Source organism: Typopeltis vanoorti, chromosome 11, assembly GCF_054136105.1.
Source record: "Typopeltis vanoorti isolate ZY-2024b chromosome 11, IOZ_Tvanoo_1.0, whole genome shotgun sequence".
NCBI classification, from domain to species: domain Eukaryota; kingdom Metazoa; phylum Arthropoda; class Arachnida; order Uropygi; family Thelyphonidae; genus Typopeltis; species Typopeltis vanoorti.
Window position 1 is genome coordinate 56,327,640 of NC_143559.1, and position 22,241 is coordinate 56,349,880.

The window sequence follows — 22,241 nt, forward strand, 5'->3', positions numbered from 1 at the left end:
CAAGCAGCAAATTATGATGAAACAGACTTCTCAAAATATAGGAGACCGAAGGCCATTCTACTTCCAAATGAAGATCTCTGAATCGCACCCACTCAGGCAGAGCTCTTAGCTCATAAACTTTTCCTCACACAGTAATCCTTATCAGATAGCAGGGAATAAAAAAGCATTTTGCTTCGCCCTTATAGTCAGCAACGTCTTGCGTCTTGCGAGGTTGAATCAATCGACCGTGAGATGCGGTGATTGATTTTATATGAGATGCCCATATATAGGGTAACGGATGGCAATGCTGAACCAATGAAGTTTAACTGAGGTTCGGCTGTTGCTGTTACCCCTTGGGCGGTGAGTTTTTGAGTTCGCTCTCTTAAGGTTTTTGCCTTAAGGGAGCACTTTGAGTCTCCAGGGAAGGTGTTCTCCGGCACGGCCCGCTGAGGGGTACTTGCCGGTGAATTATTTTCCTCGGAATATGAGCGGTTCTGCTCAGTGGTCGGGGAGCCCGTCACTGAGTGGAACCAACGCTGAGATTAGGACGGTCTTTCGCCCACTATGGAGTGGCCTAGAGATCGTCCGTATTTTTGAGATTTCACCTTTACTTACATGATTCATTAATGCCCTTGGAGGTAATGGATGGCAACAATGCAATGCTGTACCAATGAAGTTTAACTGAGGTTCGGCTGTTGCTGTTACCCCCTTGGGCGATGAGTTTTTGAGTTCGCTCTCTTAAGGTTTTTGCCTTAAGGGAGCACTTTGAGTCTCCGGGTAAAGTGTTCTCCGGCACGGCCCGCTGAGGGGCTTTGTCGGTGAATTATTTTCTTCGGAATTTGAGCGGTTCTGCTCAGTGGTCGGGGAGCCCGTCACTGAGTGGAACCAACGCTGAGATTAGGACGGTCTTTCGCCCACTATGGAGTGGCCTAGAGATCGTCCGTATTTTTGAGATGTCACCTTTACTTACATAGTCGGTGATTGATTCATTCAATCCAATACCCTTGGAGGGTAATGGATGGCAATGCTGTAGCCAATGAAGTTCTAACTGAGGCTCGGCTATTGCTGTTACCCTCCTGCCATGATCAGAGCTTTAATTGCTCAATAACACCTTATCCCTACACTGTCCTCTACAGATAACGGGGAAGATGAAAAGCATTCTTGCTTCGCCCCTTTAAGCCAGTCCTTATAAGGACTAAATAATATTACATATATATTATATTACATAAATATAATATATTACGTTAGTTTACTAATGGGTGAGAGGCTGTGAACTCATTATATTTCGAAATTTCATAAGTAGCCATCGTTAATAGATTGATAAATATGAGATTTTAATTATAAACTTTCAATTCACTTATTTTTCACGATTTTTTTTTTCTCGTGGTTAAGATTTCCCTTTGAGTTAAGATTTTTTTTTACATTAAGTTCTACGCTTAAAATATGCTGAGGATGTAAAGAAATTACTTGTCGAGTATAAGCAAGAGGCTTAAAAATAAAAGAGAAATCCAGATTAGCACTGCCAGCGTTTTACTACTTTTCATATTAAATTTATCATCTGCAAATTATTTTTATAATTGCTTTAATATGACATTCTGTGCATTAAAATGGGAGCTTAAAAGTGAGTGTTGAATTACACTTATCTCAATTACAAATACTCGTCTTTTAAATATAAGAATTTCAAATTTAAGATTTTCACATTCTAAAAACCGTTCTAATAATTAACAACTAATTTTTCTTATAAATTTAAATTTAAAACAGTAGTCGCTTAAGGAGTTGAATGGCCTTAAACTAAGCTACATTTTCTTATCTTGTAGTTCAAAACTTTTAATTTACTAGCTGAGCAGAGTACAGAGATGAATGCGTCGCCGAGAAGAGTCAAGGAGACGGAACGAAGTCAGAGCAAAGGTCACCCACAGTATCATAAAACAACAACTAATTGTCTCGAGTTTAGAATAACGTGAAAATTAGATTTACGGAAGCAGCAACACTGAGGGCGTCTATTGTCAGTAGAGAACATGCTAAGATGCCCATTTCTTTCTGAATCCAGAAAGATTTTTACGGGTTTTCATAATGACGGAACCTTATTGTTATTACTCTCTTACTTGATGACCCCTTTATAATGTTTATTATTACTTCACGCTGTCATCAGACCGTACGCCCTCACCTGACACTAAATCGTGAACGTTGAGTTCCTTTTAACTGCACTGTTCTCGCATAAAACGAAGAATTACACTCTCTGTTATTAAAACAACAATTCTTAGATTAATCAACGATTTTTTTTATTCATTATTACATAAAATATGGAAGAACCAGTTGGGAAGGAATTAGTAACGCGCCTTGCAACTGTCTAGCGCCTTCGAGAAGTAAAAGTAGCATTTAAAGACAATCACTAATGAGGTTTATTATAGTCTGCAGATTTTTCCAGTTCTGAACTCTCCGAAAAGAAAAAGCAATTTGGTGATGCGTGAAAATTAGCGAATAATTTCAAATGGTTCTCTGTAAGATGCAGAACGATAGGACTATAAAAAGTGTAGGAAAGAAAAAATAAAGAATTGCTTTAATGGGATTGCTGTAGAGCAGTCATTAGAGAAAGCTACATTTGAAAGTCATGCCATTGTTAGAAATGAATCATAAGCTTTGACAAGTTTAAATAACAATGGTCATTAGCTGTTCATTCACTACATCTGTACCATTGTTGCACTGATCATTGTTAGAAGCAAGTCTGCTTCAATATAAGTTCCATTGTTAGAAGCGTAATTTAAATTGGAAGAATTGGTATATTTGGTAATGCCTTTTTAATAATGATTTTGTGTTAATATTTTAATTTCATTCTTGACTGAAATTAAGCGGATAAAAATCCTATGTTGTTATATAGCCAGTAAGTGAAACTCCAGGTCTACCTACTCACTGATGAGACCTCAAAAAAGGTTGAAACCGGTCTGGGTAGTGACCTCTCCTCATAATGTAATGACAGTATTACATCTCCTAGGAGCTGTGTTTTACATTATGAGAGAATATCAAGAATAGTGAGGGAGCTTACTCCACCTTTGCTTCGAATTGCCTTCGCCGATAGTTTATCGGCATTGAAACTCATATAGATCGTAGTTCTCGATCTTGAGTTTCACTTACTGGCTATATAACAACATAGGATTTTTATCCGCTTAATTTCAGTCAAGAATGAAATTAAAATATTAACACAAAATCAGCAAAATCATTATTAAAAAGGCATTACCAAATATACCAATTCTTCCAATTTAAATTACGCTTCTAACAATGGAACTTATATTGAAGCAGACTTGCTTCTAAAATTACTTAATACAGATGGAAATATGAAATTTCTATATTTGCCATTAATTCTGGAATAAATTTTAACAGAGGAATTTATCTCAATTCTTATAACCTTTTGTCCTAACGGACCACTAAGGTATTTGATTATTACTTTCTCCTATCTGCGCGGTTAGCCTAGTGACTGTGCGCTTCGCAACCATATGACTGGGGAAGGAGTCCCAGGTTCGATTCCCGTCGAAGACGTGAAGAATTTGAGGATCTTCCTCAGCCATAGCCAAGTTAGCCGGTCTTGAGCGCGGGCAGTAGGATTTTTTCCGACAGTTTATCTGCCGTTTTTCATCCCGCAAGCAGGCAAACCGACCCCATGAACACACACGGATCTACAGCCATAAATACTTAACCCCCCATGAGGGAGCTTAACTCTCCCCAATAGGGACGGGGATAAAAAAGGAAGAAACTTCCTGCGAATAAATAAATTACTTTCTCATTAGAAATTGTTAAGCTTGTGAATACAATAAAGGCTTCATATCTACCGATGTATTTGTATTAATAATAATAATAAAATATATATGGTCAAGATAATTAAAATGAAGTATAACAAGTGCCAGAGGTATTTGTTCTTCAATAAGTTCGTAGTTGTTGAGAATGAAGACCAGCGTAAAGGAGGAAAATATCATCAATCATGATCCTACTGATAGTGTTTCGTTGAGAAGAATCAGCAGGAAAAAAAATTTGGTTCGGCCAATCATAAAGTGCGTTGCTATGGCAACGAGATTAAAAATTCACATCTTTGGATGGTAAGTTCTGCTGTGGCTAAATAATCAACAACCCATTCATTGTTGATTATTTACTGTGCTGTATAAAAGATGCCAATTTATCTTGACTTTATCTTCCCCCTGCTCACACAAGACAGAATTTGCGTTCGGCTATTGGATTTATTCCAAGAATTATAATTAACCGAAGTTAGTGGTGACGCATGTAATGAATAGTTTTCGTCTCGGAAGACACTCCAAATATTTAATCTCAGTAGTTTATTTAATAGAATTCTCAATCATTTTGAAGGGTGACCTTATTTTAATTAAACACGAAGAATTCTAATCATCAACTCCTTAATACAACTTCTTGCACAGGTCATTAGCTCACCGGCCTATTATCGGCCTCGCTGAGCCCCCCACCCGAAATGGCGGGAATATATCACTTCGCGCTAAGGGACAACGAACCCCTTTTAAAATAGGGCTAACAGAATCGTTGTCCGGAGATGCCATAAAATATTTACATCCGTTTTAATTTAGAATGCCGATGACGGGTGAGCGTAAGCAGTGCATATCGCTAGTCAAAAGAGGGTGTTGCTAGTTACGGCACGACGCTGGAATGCGAACGTCTGCTGCTACGCGGTGCAGCTGGTCAAAAGCGTCTGTGATTGCCAAATATTTGTTTCGCATTTTCATTAAATGAATTTTATTGAAAAAAAAAGAATGCCGTGTGCTTTTGTAACATGCCTTGTCGTGATACACTATTCCAGCGTGTATTGTTCTAGAAGTTTTATAAATAATACCAAAATATCCGGAGTACTCGATTTAAATAGCCCATAAAGTAATGAGTAAGTCATATAAGTTAGCATTCGTATACTTATAAATTACTTCGAGTGACTTTTATCGCCTTGGGACACGTGTGGCAAGTGAGATACGTCTTCTTACAGCGTTAAATCAATGAGAGTCGCCGGATGCATGGAGGCATTACTGATGAGTAACTTTATTTCGTGGTAGAGCCTCCATAGCTCAGTCAGTATAGACGAAGCCTTTTGGTCGAATAGACCTGAATTCAATTCCCGTCCATCACTTGAGAAACCTTTATCTGGTTCTCTTTTGACTAAAGGTGAGTTAGCCGGACTCATGTGGTGGTAGATGATTTTTTTTTCTCCCGAAAATTCGGGTTTTTCGTTCCTCAAAACAAGTTTTTCGTCCATCAAGACACCCCCTTAGGACTGGGCTATTTCCCTTAGGACTGGGTTCAACCAGTCCTAAGGGGCTGTCGAGGAACGAGAGGTACCCCATACGAATAATAATAAAAAAATTGATTTCGTACCATATTTGTCGGCCTGGTTGGCTTAATGGTTACCGTATCCGCTCTCCGGCAAAAAAGGCTGTGAATTGGAATCCCGCCGTGGACATGAATGTTTGTCTGTGAAAATCTGATGCTGGTAGTGGGCGGTAGATGGCGTTGGTGTAGATGATGCGGTTTTCTGTAGCTGGTGGATTGGTGGAGACGGGGAGGTGTAGAGTAGGTGCCCTCCCTCGATGAGTCTTTGGACTCCTTGGAGGTGTCACGTACTCGTAATAATTTATGCGTCCCTTGCGATGAGACCATTCGATTGGTTTACAGTTTACTTTATTTGCATCCTTGTAATACCTGACGGGATTCGAACCAGGTTTTTTTTCCAACCGAAGTCATTGGAATAAACTCTTCTTCTGAATCCAAATTTAATGCGTCCACTTAAGACGTGATGCCAGACTCGAATGAAAACAGAATGAAAGAATAAGAGAGAGAGAGAGAGAGAGAGAGAAACTACACATAAGAAAAAAATGGAAAATAGAATACAAGCAACTGTGTAGGAGAAGAGGATATGGAAGATGAGAGACAGAAAAATTTATCGGGAAGAAGAACTTTCTTACAAGAGACAAAAGTTGACAGTGACAAATGAGTAGTCGTCGGAGATCCCTCAGATTTCGTCAATAGATGTTTTATACAGACGGTGTTTCGGATTTGTCTTTTTTGGTATTCTTTCTCTTTCATTCAAGAAAGAAAAACCATCTTGACTTCGCCTACAAATCATCGTCGATGTGCCGAAAAGTCATTAAAATATCTTACCTCTCGGTTACCATGGCAATGACCGCAATAACTCATCTGTGTATCGTTAATACATCGAATAATATTTCGTTGCCCGGTTTTTCCCTGTAGTTAAATGACAAAAGAGGGGGGAGGGGAAGAGACTCAAACAGTTCGTGTCGTGTTTCATGAAATTCAAGAAAAGAATCATTAGTCGTTTTCTTCGTAAGATACTTTCGATGTCGAACTGTTAAAAACGAACCAGTTAACAAGAATGGCAGCGAGGAAAAAGATCTTTGATGACCTTCGGAGTCGTTTCGTCCGAGACACCGCAAAGGGCATTGGAAATAGTGCTGAAACTCCTTGGGAAAACGTAGATACGGAGGAAAGAGAGAAAGAATGCCATGGAGGAAAAAAAAAGAAGTAGAAAGATAAAAAGTAATAAAAAAAGAAGTATGATAGATAAATAGAATGACAGGAAGTTAGAGATTGCATTTAATATCGAATAGAGAATTAGTTGCAAAGATCCGATCGTCCACATCTGTTATTTCCATCGAGAATCCTCAAGAGTTCCACTGGTAACCCTCGCACCCCCAATGCCTTTTGTACACGAAGAAGACGGAACGGTAACTGCCCACCTATTCCGTCCTGCATTTCGGATACTACAGTCGGCAAATCGTAAAAGTGGCTGCACTAGAAGATTAATTCGTGCTCTCCCTGACTGTGGAATGGTAATTGAAGGCAAAAAAGGACACCCGAAACCATCATTTCTCTTTAGTGGGGCGATTTCATTCCTTCCTACCATAATTAGCAGAAGATTGAATTTAATCCCAGCAGGAGCGCTTACAGGAAGGCGCACTTTACTGCACTAGCGGACTTTTAATTGTCGACTAGAGAAAATGTTCTTTCCTACTTAAAAAGGGGATGTCGCCAGTGCTTTAATTAGTTGTAGCCGTCATGCAGCGTGCATTGAAAAATCTTACAATCAAAGGTTGCCACCTTTTTTTTTTTTTCTCCGTCTTCTATCTACTTCTAGGAACGTCGCATTTTTATCCTTTCTTTATAATGAAAGGTGAAAGTAGTAGTTAATCATCTATGATCAGCTACTTTTATAGCGTTTTTCTGTTTTCATAGTGAACATCTCCTGCATTTAAAATCGCGATAAAATTGCAACAGTCTTGCTTATGCTGTAAGAGCTAAAAGCATTGTTGTCCCTGTGATGACTGTTTCTCTGTATAGCCTCCATCACAACAACGTTGGTGAGTGACCTGTCTTGCAGTAAAGCTTGATTTAAAGGGGCAGATATCTAACGGTTAACTCCAAGTCACTTTACGCGCAATTCTTACACACATACCTCTACGTTATGAGTACGTGTGTGTGTATTCTATAAACCGTTAGCTCACAGGGAACGGCTTAAACCCAATTAGAAGAGGATTAGACTTTCCCCGAGACTCTTCAAGCCGGTCTGTTTCTCTAGTTCTCCGGATGGAAACAAATCCTTCTAGGGGGGATTTCCCTTCCGTCTCTTCCAGTGTATAAGAATTGACTGCAAGATGAGGTTAACTTATTTTACAGCATTGTAAACAAGATCGCGTTTGAATCACAAGTGTTCCAGTTTCCCACTTTAACGTGGTGGCCATCGGGGGAATTGAGAGAAAGAGGAAAAGTGTTGACAGAAAGATAGCAGGAGTGCATGCCGAACGCCAGAACTTGTTTTCGGTTGTTCTTCTCGATACAACTTTTTCTTTGTTCGATCACTGAGCTCACCGCCTTGACTGTCGAATGTCATGCGAACACATTGCCTCCTTCGATCGTTTCCATGATAGGATTTAAATCCCGGAACCATAGGCAAAAGTAGATAAGGTACTGAAGATTTTTCTGTTTGCACTCTTTTTACAAAATAGCTACTAGGGGGGAAAAAAAGAGCTAAAATTGCTGTCTTGGCAAGTTGCCAATGACTGAGAATTGACATCGGTTAAGATAATTGATGTTTCATTCTATTCGCATAACTAGAGATGACACATCTTCACAGTTTCTAAACAGAATTAATAAACACTTTTTTTTTCAGCAATTCTGAATAAATATTGTTGTTAAAAGTTGTTTTAAAACAATCTCAATTCTAGATAACCTCCGGTAAGCGTAAATTAACATTAGAATTTTTAATATATTTATAATTTTGTTGTCTGCGACCATTTAATTGTAGAAATACTTTTATTTGTGACGTCTGACTGACGTAATAATGCATACAATTTCATTCTTCCTATTGTTAAGAATTTTATGTTTTGAAATATGCATCTTCATGTCGTCTGTTACTGTTCTTTATTATTAAACTATATCGTTTGTTTTATGTTTATTCTTAAATTGATATTCAGTTAGTTATTTTTTTTTTATTTGATGGATTCAGAGATACTTTTAATATTCGAGAGACTTACGGTTGATTCAGTAGCAGACTATTTGTTTTTCAGCACACCTTAAACAGTGATTCCAACATTCTTCGTTTTATTGTCGCATCTTTGAGTGCCATAAATAACATTTCTGGCGCCTGTAGATAGACTTGTTTGTTTATAAGTGTCAGACAATTGTCTGAGTTGAATTTATTGTTATTTATCCATCATTTCCATCCTGGCAGTCAGGTAGTATAAAGACAAACACACGAATAGGCTTAATGTTTTTTCATACTTGAAAGCAAACATTACAAAATCCATACATGATAGATGCCCGCTATTATGGTTCGACAGAGGCAACTGGGCTGCCTTTGTGGCCGTTTAGGTAGGGTGCCCGATGCTCTCTTATAGCGAACGGCGACAGTCTGCTCTCATGAAGGAAAGTGAGAAAGTAAAAACTATAAATTTTACCAATCCCCATCCCCCGTCCCCTCGTTGGCTGTTTTCAGAGGTAAGGCTTTGCGATAGCTGATATTGCATTTCTTATATGGATAAGAAACTAACGTTGTGGTCCATTGTCTGATGGATGTTATTTGGAGGAAGGAAATTGCTGGAAAGATTTAACCTTCTCGGTGATTTCTCTGCTTAACCTTTTCCAGCACTAAAATTTTTATCCTTTCTTGCTATGCTTACTGTGAGCCTAAATATAGTTTCCATGTCCAATAAATCAATTCTTGTTTTAGTTTGGGTTCTTCGTTATTCCACCGATCTATCACACATCACTTTATTAATCTACTCATCTATTGGATAATTGCAGTACAAAGTAATTTATATGTATTTATAGAGTTACGAACTCAGTCCTTAGTCCACTCAGACTAATGTACAATAGATTTACTGTCTTTATGTTGATGGTAATCGCACACGCAAAAAAAAAATCTTACCAATAATACAGAGTAAGTAATGAGCTAGTTAATGTAGGGCTGTCTTAGCATGGTTCAATAAATTCTTTTTTTTTATTCCGATTATTTTTCGTTTTTTAACTCTTATCTTTCATCTTCACGTTTATGTATTATGATTTTACTCATCTTAAACTTTCAGGATATTTTTATGTAAAGATTACCTAATTTGTAAATCTTACTATAGAAACCAAAAACTTGAAAATTTTCAAGCCACTTCAGACCTCCCATAAGCAGGGTAGAAGCGGACTCAAGCTGATTATCAACGTGACCTGTTACTAACCAACGTAACATAAATCATACTGATGCTTTCTTTTATAATTCCAAAAAGAAAGAAAGGTATACTCTATAAAGGGAATAGATTACTCTGAAGGTATTATTTTACTGTAAGTGTCATAGTTAGCCCTGTTGATTGTTCCGCTTATCAGAGAGTGTGATTTTATCTGCTTTATAAAGAATTTTTCAGTATTTTACATTTTAGTATTTTTTACTGTGTGAGTCGTGACTAAATTGACACATACGGTAATCCCGTGCACTCCAATCAAGCTAAAAAGAAAACAAAGAAATCCAAACAATAAACAATCGTATTTCTATAATGCGGACCATTACATCTGTCGTTCATGCATAACTTATTCAAAATATTACGTGCAATTTCAGCCTTTGTGAAATACTACTTGGATTCAGTTATCAAATTATGCATCTCGTATACCAAATCCAACGATCAGTTTAAGAACAGAGATCGGTAGTAGTACGATGGACAGAATTTAATCTTTCTCTTATTCAATCATTCATCCATCCTATACGTGATATAAACGTATGCGTTTTAGTATTTTAGGGGTCGTTTAAGGGGTAAGAAAAATAATAATCGTCTCAGTAAAAACATTAGTAACTCAACTCATCATATAATTGTGGAGTTGGAAAATCGATTTCTGCTACGGTGAATATTGATGTTGACCACAAGAAAGATAGGGTAGTTTAGTCATTTAACTCTAGTTGGAGGAAAAGCGAGGATTTTGTGGCATATTATGAGTACGGGTTGTTTAATATTAGCAGTTCTTAAGCATGTTTCTTTGGGAGGGAGGACGAGTATCCCGAAATTGTATTTTATTTATTCGTATGGAGTTTCCTCTCCTTTTCTCCCCCTTCCTATTGGGGAGAGTTGATCCTCCCCTCATGAAGGGTAAAGTATTTATGACTGTAGATCCGTGTATGTTCACAGGGCCGGTTTGCCTGTTCTGGGGAACGAAAAACCCGAGTTTCCGGGTGAAAAAAACCTTACCTCCGTATGAGGCTGACTACCTCACCTTTCGTCGAAAGAGACCAGCTAAAAGTTCCTCACTTCACGGACGGGAATCGAACCCAGGTCTTTCCGATCAGAGGGCTTCGTCTATATCGACTGAGCTAAGAAGGCTCTGATATCTCGAAGATAGACTCCTACGACTTCCGTATGAGCACATAGCTCATCTTTAACTCTCGTAAATTTTCTCTCATCCTAGACCCGGTTCGAACCCAAGTCATTGCAAATGAAACATTCGATTACTTCAAACTGAGCTACTGATCGTTTGCTCGCTAGTCTCCATAAAATACACACAGAATTCAAAGTTATCGAGACTCTTTCTATAGGGACATTATTATTAAATACATATAAGACGCCCCCCATCACCGAATATCGCAGGTTAAACCATTAAAATATATTTCTTTCTCGGAGCGAATCGTTAAGTAATATTTTCATTAGTTTTAAATATTACCAGTCTTAAATATCTCGGGCGTGCCTATAAGATGAATATTATTAGAATAAAATTCTGTGCACACAGAAGTGCTATCGTTTTGTTTTTATTTCCACTCTTTAAGTTTTCGTTAATAATAAAAGAAAAAAATATCCGCTCGATTAATTAATAATACGTACTGGATCAAACCTCACCACTAGAGGTCTCTGATGCCGACGACAATAATAAATAAAAATCTTTATAAAGATCATTATATATTTTTTTCTCCTTTCCATTCAGCAATCGGGTATTGCAAGCAGAGAAATAACCGCTAGGTGCCGTCAACACGCAACGAGGAGCACCGCACCCCGTCATTACCAGATCCCGAACACCCTGCTGCAAGTGGCGGGTCTGCCGGTGACGAAACATAAATCTTCACGGCCGTCACACCAAAGAAATGTGACCTCATTAGTTGTGGCAGCTGCACATTTTCTACGGGTGAAAATTTCGGATCACGACGCGCTGGGGGGATGCCGCTTGTCTCGGAATTGAGTGCGGCAATAGCGACGCTAGGGTGTTGTTGCGGTGGCTCCAGTAGCCACGCTATTGATAAGATCGACGGTTGAAGTGATAGAGATATTACGGTGCTGCTCCTCTCCTTCTTTGGACACTTGACCTTTTGTTCGTCAGATGACCCTCTTTGACGTCTACATAAAAGGTCACACCGTAACTGGAGAAGTTTCGCAGAAAAGATGTCTCGCTAGCTATGGAAATATTACCCGATCCAGACAGCTTGAAAATTGGGATCAATGATTGGACGAATACAACTAGCTGGATTCGTCAAAAGATCATTTTTTCCCGTTTTGTTTTCAATGTTAGACTTCGATGTGTACTTTAAGTCACTTTACTTTGCAATATAAAAATTTAATAAAAACATGTTTTTTATTACTTTTCTGCTGAAGAATTTTGTTACTTGACACATGCTTTTTTTTCCCGCTCAGAACAGTATAAAAAAATAGATACTATCTAGAAAGCATTTATGATGTTCGAAGTTTTTTAATCAACAAAAGAAGAAGAATAGGCGAGCAGGAGCAGGCGCAATCAAATGATCACTTCATAGCCATTGAGCTATCAGGAAAGCGTGTGGAAATGATCGTCTGATGAGCAGGTTAAAAAAAGAAAAATATATTACTGAATATTCGCTGAAGACAAACTATACCAAATTATCAAAATAAAAAAATTCACAAATAACGAATACTAATTTATTTTTAAAATAATCATATAAATTATAAGCAAATTATTTTAAATATATTCAAATTGGCATTAATTTTTTTTTAAATTATTGTCACATTAATCAAGAGTGGTCTTGCTGACAGTTCTGGCCCATTGATCGGTACTTTTAAAGAAAAGGTTGATCATCTGAGGTCTGTGCAGTTTAAAAGGTTGTGAACTAATTATCGATATTGAAATCGAATTTTCTCCATTGGATCTAGTCACTTCAGATGTTTGACATTTCGAAAAACATTCTTTATTAAAAGCGGAAAATGCTTGTCTTAGTAATTATAACTTGAACTACAACTTTAATTATAACTTGGTCTATAGAGCAAGGTTTTCGAACCATGCAAGAAATTATTAAAATCAATAAAAATAGGGAAAAAATCCTTAACCCACCTTCTCACTATTGCACTATAAGCTTATAAATTTTCGTGAATGGGAATCACATAAAAATAAATACCCCATATTATACGATCCTTACTGGCCTCAGCGGAGAACCAAAGGAGTCTGTAATTAGATCACTACAACTAATTGAAACCTTATTTAAAAATGAAAATGTGGACTCCTCAGAGCTCGTGTCTTTTAAATAATATAATCTTCTTCTTCTCCCTTCTACGTGTTAGGCTTACTGGCCTGTTACAGGGCCAACTTAAGCCCTTCTAAGTCGTACCCGTCCCGAGGATAAGGTGGCTAGCCCTATGCCTCCCGGTATATCCCGTGACTGTAGCTCATGTGTTCACGGGGCCTGCTTGAGGGAGGAAAACCCCCCAGATAAACTGGGGAGAAATACCCTGGCTGTCCGCGTCCAAGACCGGCTAACTTGGCTATGTCTGAGAAAGATCCTTAAGCTCCTCAACGTCGGCGACGGGAATCGAACCTAGGACACGCCTTTCCCAGGCATAGGGTTGCGAAGCTTAAAGCCACTAGGCTAACCACGCGGACTAAATAATATAATATGAAGTCAATGCATGCTGCACGTTATATGAAAAAACATCCCAACACGAACTCTTCGTTCTAAGAAATTTTTCATTCGACTAAATGACACTGAATGCACTTTAGAAATACTTACTCGGGATTTGACGCGATAACTGACTGTGATTAAGGGGCACTCACGGCCAATCTTTTATTGCGTCGTTTCCTGTACGTCTTTGTCTTTCCTATAACATTACTTCCTAATCATGTACAAAGGCTCGCAGGAGATAAATGGGTTCAGAAGTGGCGCCTATTGGGGATGGTGTGCGAATAATTTGCGATTGGATTACTTGTTATAAATCACTCAGTTAAGGGGTGGAAATAACAGCCTACTGTGGTCTCTTACTGGGGTTCTCACTGTCAGGGTTTAATTAGTATTAGTGAGGATAGCGGAAACCTTTCCCATAGGTTAAGTGTATGTTATCCGCTCTATTGACTGAGATGGCGCACTTGACCTATTAATTACGGGCTTCTGTTGCGGACGAACGAACATACCGACAGATGAAAGATGAAATAATGGGCTCTCGCTTAGACGTACACTGGAACATTCGTATGTCGGACATGACAAATAAGGTTGTAATGCAGGCTACTGAGCTGGCTAATGACGATTACACGTGTTTCTGTGTGGGCTGGAGCTGTGCCAGGACTCTGACAAATTGCCGTCTCTGTCACCAACACTCTTGGTGTGTCTGAGATGGGATGGGTACGGATGACAAAGGAAATGATGGGCCTCTCATTGTCTAAGAAAGATTCCAATAATACAGATGCATCGCGTTATTGGACTGTCCTGCTACACTTATATAGTTGAAGATGCGTTAATGACAGTAACGTGTGTGTGTGCGCGCGGTTTCAAACAAAAACGCTAGCGTTCAAAGAATGAGAAATGGAAGCATTCGGATAAAATTACATGATCATAGTACTGGCTTTGTTTGTTTTAAGAATTTTATCTGAGTCGCGATAGCTTTCACAACCCTAAAAAGAAAGCTAATTCAGAAAATACTATTCATGGGTTTTTGAAGAGCAGGACGTGGTTCTTCACAAGCCTGGAATATTATGCAAATATGAAGCGTGTTGAAATAATTTTGTAGCTTTAATAAGATTTAAATTGTGGCTTGTTTTTTTTTTTTTTTTTTTGGAAGTGTTCAATGATTATGTTTTTTTTTTTTTTTTTATAAAACCAGTACAGACAAATAAGTTGATTTAGAATATAGAAAATATTCCTTGATTTTATATACTAGCAATAAATAAACGATAAAAATATAACAACGAAACCCGTACCAAACTTGTGAGTCAAAATTTATTTTTAATATTTAGAAAGATAATTTTATCTTTGAAAAAAAAGGTGTAAAAATCCCGCCTGACCACACACTATAAAATTTAATTTAGAGTCCAAATATATTTTGACTGCTTATTTGAAAAAAAAAATTGACTGTTTGAAACAAACTTGCTTAAAATATAGTAAAAATATAACGATGAAAAAATCAGTCCTACACAGACTATAAAATTTGACTTCAGAGTCGAAATAAATTTTGATTATTTGATCAAATTTTAAAACTAAATGGTAAATAGCTGTTTATTAACCACGGTGATCAATTCGTTAAAAATAATATTTATTAACCTAAAAACGAAATAAACTTAGTCAAAATATATTTCGACTACTAAGTCAAATTTCAAGCGTAACTCTTAGCTCAATTATTACTTTTCAATAATCCTGCATTGATGACTTCGGCGTGAGTCGATTCTTACATTTTCGTGTGTCTCATGTTGCCTTTATGGTTCTCAAGCGGCGAATTCTTGCGGATCACGCAAACTCGCATCGTTCAATTCATCAAAGCCAGTCATAATAATAAGGATAATGCCGCCTGTCATTTAGAATGCTTCCTCTCCCTCCCTCCCTCCAGCAAAACACAACACCCAAGCGAAGTGCCCGCTTCGAACTTGACACGTCTCAAAAGTTCACCGAGTCTCACAATTCATCGTACTAAGTCCGTGCAGGTTTTGTTAAGGACTAAAATGTTCGCGCTATTTGCATATAAATGGGGGGGAAGAGGCTTCTTTCGTCGTTGCGTCGACTTTCTGCACGTTGTCATAAAAATGTAACGTCTCCTATAAAATTCTAGTCCTATCTTAAAGTGAATTTTTAAGTGCCTCCCCCCCCCACCTCCCTTATCCTTTGCTGGTGTACTTCACCGAGTCGATATGCTGCCACCTATTAGCATTGTTTAGCCTTCTCGAGCGGAAATCACGTGACCAATTTGATTTGTGCTGGGCAAAGGATGTGCTATTCAGCGGAGTCATTCGATGTCAATTACCCTACCGACCGTGCACAATGGCTACAAATAAGATGATGCGAAATCAGACACGTGACTTTGCTCCGTTTATTAAATACTTAGGGATGAATTTCTTCGTTGTATTTGAAAGACAAGTTTACAGTAAATAATATCGGCTAGGTGACCCATCTTATATCGGATAACGTTTGACATCATTTTGCTAAGAGGAATCGTGAAGTATATAATAAGATCACTATTTTCCTGTTGCGTAATATAAGCTATCTAAAGATGAAAATGATGCAATGGAAGCTACAATAAGCACTTCTAAGAAAATTACGCAGTAAAAGAGGTTTGGAAATACGGTAGTAATGTATCCTACTGTTTCCGTTTGAGTGCTATAAATACTAAACCAGTAGATATCCAACGTGAATCAAACCGGAAATGACGTCACCGTGCATAACAGCTGGCTGGTAGAAGTACAAAGAGAGGGAAGAAAAAAGAAACGATGAGAGAGAAAAGGTCGATAAATTAGTCAAGTGATTGTGAAATGAGTGGAGACACCGCTTCCTTCGAGTCTGGAATCTTAAGTTTCCTAAACTCCTATCGCTTCTAATTAAGCTCAGCTCAATTAGTCACAGTGGCCGTCTTTATTACGCAAAACAAAGCCTCCCCCTGTTTTGTTGCTCCCTCTTTTGTCATTCAAATAAGTGCAAGTGCCTTATTCTTCTTCATATCCGACCGCAGGCTTCTGTTAAGGGGGGGGGGGTTTACCGTTCTTTCTAAATGTCCCCCGATGACAGCCAAGAAGGAAACTTTGTTCTTAAACCTGTTACTTAGCAAGTGAATGAAGACGAAGTAACAAGTTTTAAGAAATTACAATTATTTTTATTCACGATTTCGTTGAACACAAAAAGACTGACATTACACGGTAATCAGTGTCGCGACGTTTTGCTAGTTGCTTTTAGCTGTTTATTGTGGTATCAAGTAAGCTTCATTACCCCCTTTTTTTAATTTTTCTTTTTTTTCCGTTAAGTATAAATACCTTTTTTTATAGGCGAGACAAGTGAAGCATACTTTTTAGCGATCTTAAAACTGATCGAAAGTTGCTCAATTTTTCAATAACCGGAAATAAGAGATTTTATTTTTAATATCGATGTATTTTTGTAAATTATATTTATAGCTTAGAATAATAGTTTATACTATTTATATAAAGGATTCGAAGCCTTAAATCCTAAAACACGCAGTCCATCTCTTCCTCTAGGCAAAGCACGCTTGCAACAATCAGAGAGAACTTTGACTCCATAACGCAGGATAATATGGAAAAATCTACTGCATTATAAAATCAATGACCAAAGTACCCACGAAACAAATTGGTTGCGATATACAGATTTATTTGTACGCTTCCTGGGCACTTCTTCAAAAAGCGCATGACAAAACACCCTCAGTAGATTATCATCAGCAAAAGAAAAACGGGGCATGATTGACTCCTAAAACAAAGCAATTTAAACTTTGACAAATTGCCTCCAATCTTAACACTCAAGAAAAACCTCTCGGCAAATCTCCCCGTAGATTGATACCTGTCCTAGGATACTAACATATCACCAAAGCTTGTTCTAAAAGCTGCAGATCGATTCGCGGAAGGGATCTCATCTACGGAGAGCAGTCAGCAAAATGAGAGGACGCTGGCGAGGAATTGGGTTTGAATAAAATGGTGTTAGAATTACACGCTTTTCGTATAAAATGAATAGAGAAGTAGGCAATCTTTTAGGAAACAAATTCTTAAAATGAATTTTTCAAAAGACAATTTCTATGTTTTGTAGAAAATTTTGAAGAATTAAAAATTTCTTAAAGTTTCATAGAAAAAGTCTACATTTTCATAGAAATTTTCATTTTTAACATTTCTTTCGTAACAGTTTATATAAAATTCTTAAAGAATTAAAACATCGTTAAAGAATTTCATAGAAAATTTCTCCTTTTTGAAATTTCGGTAAAATTTTCCTTTGATAGAAAAAATTCTTTACGAATTAATAATATAATTTTTGTATATTTTTGTAGAAATAATTTTTTGGTAGAAAACAATTTTTAAGGAATAAAAAATATAAATGTTTCTATATTTTCATAAAATTTTCAGAATATTTACATAACATTTCTTTAAGAATTAAAAAAATTCTTAGAAAATTTTCTGCATTTTTAGGAAATTAAAAATTTCTATATTTTATAAAAAGTCTCTTAAAGAATTAAAAAATAAAGATTTTTCTACAATTTTTATTTCAAATTTTTTTTAAGGAAGTATTAAAAAATTCTACATTTTCGTAGAAAATTTCTATAATGTACTCAACATTTTTAAGAGAATTATTTTTTCTTAATATTTTCAAGTATGCTGTTCGTATGATAATAGAAACTGCATCATTTAATTCAAGAAATAAATGTCCGTATATAGCAACTGGTTGCTGTCAGAATTCACACAGAAGAAGAACTGGTTGAATGGACCATCTCAGATAAAATAGAAATAAACTCCATTCGCGTATTTTCGCTGCTTCTACAAACAGAAGCAAGCAATGTAAACACACCTGCAAAACTGTGAATTATATTTTCCGCTTTAACAGAAAAATATTATTTCGTGTCACACTGCTTTTCTCTTCGAGTGAAAAATTCTGTTTTGAGAGCCACCACGCGCAACAGCTCTTTACAGGCGTTCACCTTCTGGCAAAGAGTTATTTGTTGCGCATTTCATGCCTGTATTGGAGCAGTGTGTGTGTGTGTGCGTGCGCGCCACACACACACACACACACACACACTGATCCACCAAACGTAACGTTAAAACATATTTTTCGATTTGTGTGTGTCGTTTACAGCTATGCAGAATTTGGAAATATTGAAAAACACAGATATTTTTTTTATATTTATGGATAATATTAATAGGAGAATATTTATTTGTTTCATGTTTGCTTTTCCTCAGAGAGGTCGCTGTTGTATGTTGGCAAAATTAAGTCTAAGATGCTGATCAAACATTTTTATCACAATAATTTGAACCACCCAATACTACTAACAAATCGTACGCTCTTTTGCATTCTTTGAAATCCTTTTTTTTTTTTTTTTTTTTTTGCAGTATTTCCCTTTAATGTAGGTAGTTCTTGTACCGTTTCGTACAGCATTACGTCACAAAACTCCCTCATTGTGACGAAATAATAGTACCTTGAGTATTATTATATAGCATATTATTAGTGATGACAGTAATGTTACAACTTGGACTATATGAGAGAATATTTGAGTCATTATCTCTCTAAAATCAATAGAACATGGGTATTCAACACTCACGAAGTTTAGCTCTCTCTTCTCGGCCAGATTTTTCCTTAATGATTTGTAACAGTGGGCTCTAGGAATACTGTTACCTCGGGCATGATTGAGTTCTTCGTAACAACAATTCAAATCTGCCTGCAGTATGTATTAGAACCATTTATATGAGTTTCTCTGTTTTTTTAAATAAATGTCATATTAGATGCATCCAGTACATTGCAATTCGTAGATCGCACTCTACTTTACAACGTAATCCATCAAACAAGCACAAACTGAGACGAAGCAGCAAATACTGGATAAGGATGTAGTAGAATCTGAGCACGCGAGTATGAGAAAGCGCCAGAATACTTGAAACTTTTCCGAGAAGGTATAAGTACAAGAAGAGTTATCTATTTTCCAATCTTTTGATTTGCCTTTTGTCTATTGTGATCGTAACTGGCGTAGCTTCTGTTCCAGTGTATTCATTCCACTGAAAGACCTATCAAAATTTACATTGAACAACAAAACGCAACGAGTTCCATTCAGCTAAACAATCTCGTCGTCCTGACTCTTGACACAAAGCCCTTTCATGCGTGGGCTGTGAAACTATGGCTGACTGACAGAATCACAAGCGTAGAGTAGAAGAGGATAGTTTAACACACACACACCCGCACGCGTGTGTGAATGGTGTGTGTGTGTGCACTCCCCGGAGGACTACAATCAATGTTATGCAATCGCATCTAAATGGGTCACTTGGCTGCAGACGATGCAAGGCTTGGTGTCATGACCTGTCGACAGAGGTGGTCGTACTTTCGGTGCATCGATCGTGTCTAGGCTCATCGTACAAAAGCTCCGAGGTGGGAGGGAAGAGTTCACTAGGACTGACGGAAGAAACACACTTCCTCTTTCGCTCTAATCACGAAGCAAGGCGACACTAAAAGGTGTTATCAAATGCCACTCATACTCTTTCGGAGCAATGTCGGCGTACCGCATTTACCGTGCATATTGTGGTATTAGCGTGGTTAATTCTTTCGCTCTCCCGTGGAGTTAAAAATTTAACTACGAGAACGGAAGGAATTTCCATTAAATATGTATCACGGAGTGCTTTTGTGATTACTGACGAAAGGGATACACGTGCAAGAAACCCTTCTGAGAGCCCCAAAATTCAAAACTCCCCCGAAGAATTAAAATCTTGTTACTTTTCCTATCCTTTAGTCTCTTCTCATTCATTCTTTTTTGCTCTGTCTCTCTTACCCTCTTTTTTTTTACGCTATTTAAGTCTCAGTCTTAAACGCTAAGACTATCATCTCGTTTTCTTCTTGAAGTTACTAATATATAAAAAAGAAACACAGGTTTAATTTTTTCTTCTTCCGCACAGAAGTATCAATGGAGACCTACGAGGAGCTGTCATTCAACAGTACTTTCGAGGTTTATGAATTGGCGCCTCTGTGGCTGAATGGTTTCATTGTGTTATATGCCTTTGAAGGAACCTCGACTTCAAACATCTCTGAAATTGTAGAGTTTTTTTACACAAAAAATATACTACTCGATCTTCGGAAGAAGTAGGAAAGGTTTTTTTCTTAAGATTAAGTAATTGCAAACAAAAATAATATCATAAGGCATCACTAAGTTTCGACTGCACATACTAATAAGTTAAAGAAAATTTGCGTGTAAAAAAAAAAGACAATGATATGCCTAGATAAGGCGATAGCTCAGTTTTCAATTGCATTCTTGGTGAATAACGTTCTATTAGCGAAGTTTGGATTGTCAGGAGTGAAATCCTCCGAAATTTATTAGCGAAGTTTGGATTGTCAGGAGTGAAATCCTCCGAAATTTATAGTAGAATGGTAGTGAGAGAAAAAGTGTATGGATGGTTGTAAAGATTCGAAATCGAAACTTGCTATTGTTTTCAAGTGCTCTTTTACATCACGACAATGCTCCACTTCATTCAGTAGATACGCCGCTGAAATCGTTAAACTACACCTTCCTTCTCACCAATTAAAAAAAAAGATGATTAAGAGAAATAAAAAAAAATTCTAAAAAATAGATGATGTATGCTTATTTATTGTTTATTATTCAGAAAAAAATAAAGTGTATGAATTAAATTGTATGTTTTACAGTTATCCTTCCTAAATTAAAAAAAAATAATGGGTGTCATTATCTTTGGATTTATTGTTGTCATAAGATTTTAAAACTAAAAAAAAAATGATCTTATTCGCTGCTTTTTCTTGGACGTTAACTTTTCAAGTTAGCTACGAATATCCAGGATGGTCGATTGAAAATGTACGTACGCCTATATTATTGGCACAGAACACAAGCGGATATTCTTGAGTGTAGTGTATTTGCAATGAAATCGGATACTCCAGAGGTTGTGAAACTTATACCATAGTTAGAAAGAGAGAACGAACCCGCAAGAACGAAAAGGTGATATTCTATATGACGATTTAGATGTGGGCTTGTAAAAAGCATTACTACATCAAATAAGGAAGTATAAAAGTAACTCCATCACAACATTCAATTTATACAAGGGAAAATATTGTTACCGATGGCGTGTATGTGTGTTCAACTTGATAGCACCACATCAAGGAAAGAATATTTTATAATGAATCCAATATAATAGCTCCACTGACGAAGAAAACAGATTTATCTTCGGACACATCCCCCATTAAAGGAAAGGCTTATTAAATTACATGCAGTTAGTAATTAGCAAATGAATTCAAAATTTTTCTTTTCTGTTCTGCGAGATTTGACTAACATTTACTGTACCGCGAAACTGAAAGAACCACTGCCTTGCTTGCGAAGCAGTGACCTTCGGTATTAGGAGTAAATGATGCAAACCGTGTGTGTGTGTGTGTGTGTGTGTGGTACTTTTCTATGTTCTGTTACATTCATATTTCATCACAGTCATTCTTGACATCTTTCATAATGTTTGCATTTGCTTCAGAGGGAGAAGCATAGAACAGAATTCCAAATGAAATATTAGAAAAATTTCTGATTTCGTTCGTTTGAAAGAGCCTAGCCGATTTATAAACAAATATTCTTAATGAAATCAAAATGAGGCTCTTCAGAGCCAATTAATTTGTCTGTAATCGAGTCGTACTTGAAAGAAGTAAAAGCATGCACCTCATAAAATATTCACGTTTCCAATCAAAACATTTTAAATATACAAAATGATTTTAAATAGAAAAATTAAACAGCAATAATTTGGGAATATATATGCGAAATATAAATATTTAATCAACTCAACGTGAATTACATATTTATATTTCAGCATCAGTTGTTTCGTAGATTGATTGAACTCAAAGC

At 37.0% G+C, this 22,241-nt stretch overlaps 1 protein-coding gene across 1 annotated transcript in view; it reads left to right on the plus strand.

The window, feature by feature from the left end:
• Positions 1 to 8,877: 8,877 nt before the first annotated feature.
• Positions 8,878 to 22,241, plus strand: part of LOC150101600 (alkaline phosphatase, tissue-nonspecific isozyme-like) — a 130,043-nt gene continuing 116,679 nt past the window's right edge. Inside the window, exon 1 of the mRNA XM_090400853.1 lies at positions 8,878 to 8,991. Coding sequence (XP_090256979.1) covers positions 8,878 to 8,991 — 114 coding nt within the window. The remainder of the gene's footprint in view (positions 8,992 to 22,241) is intronic.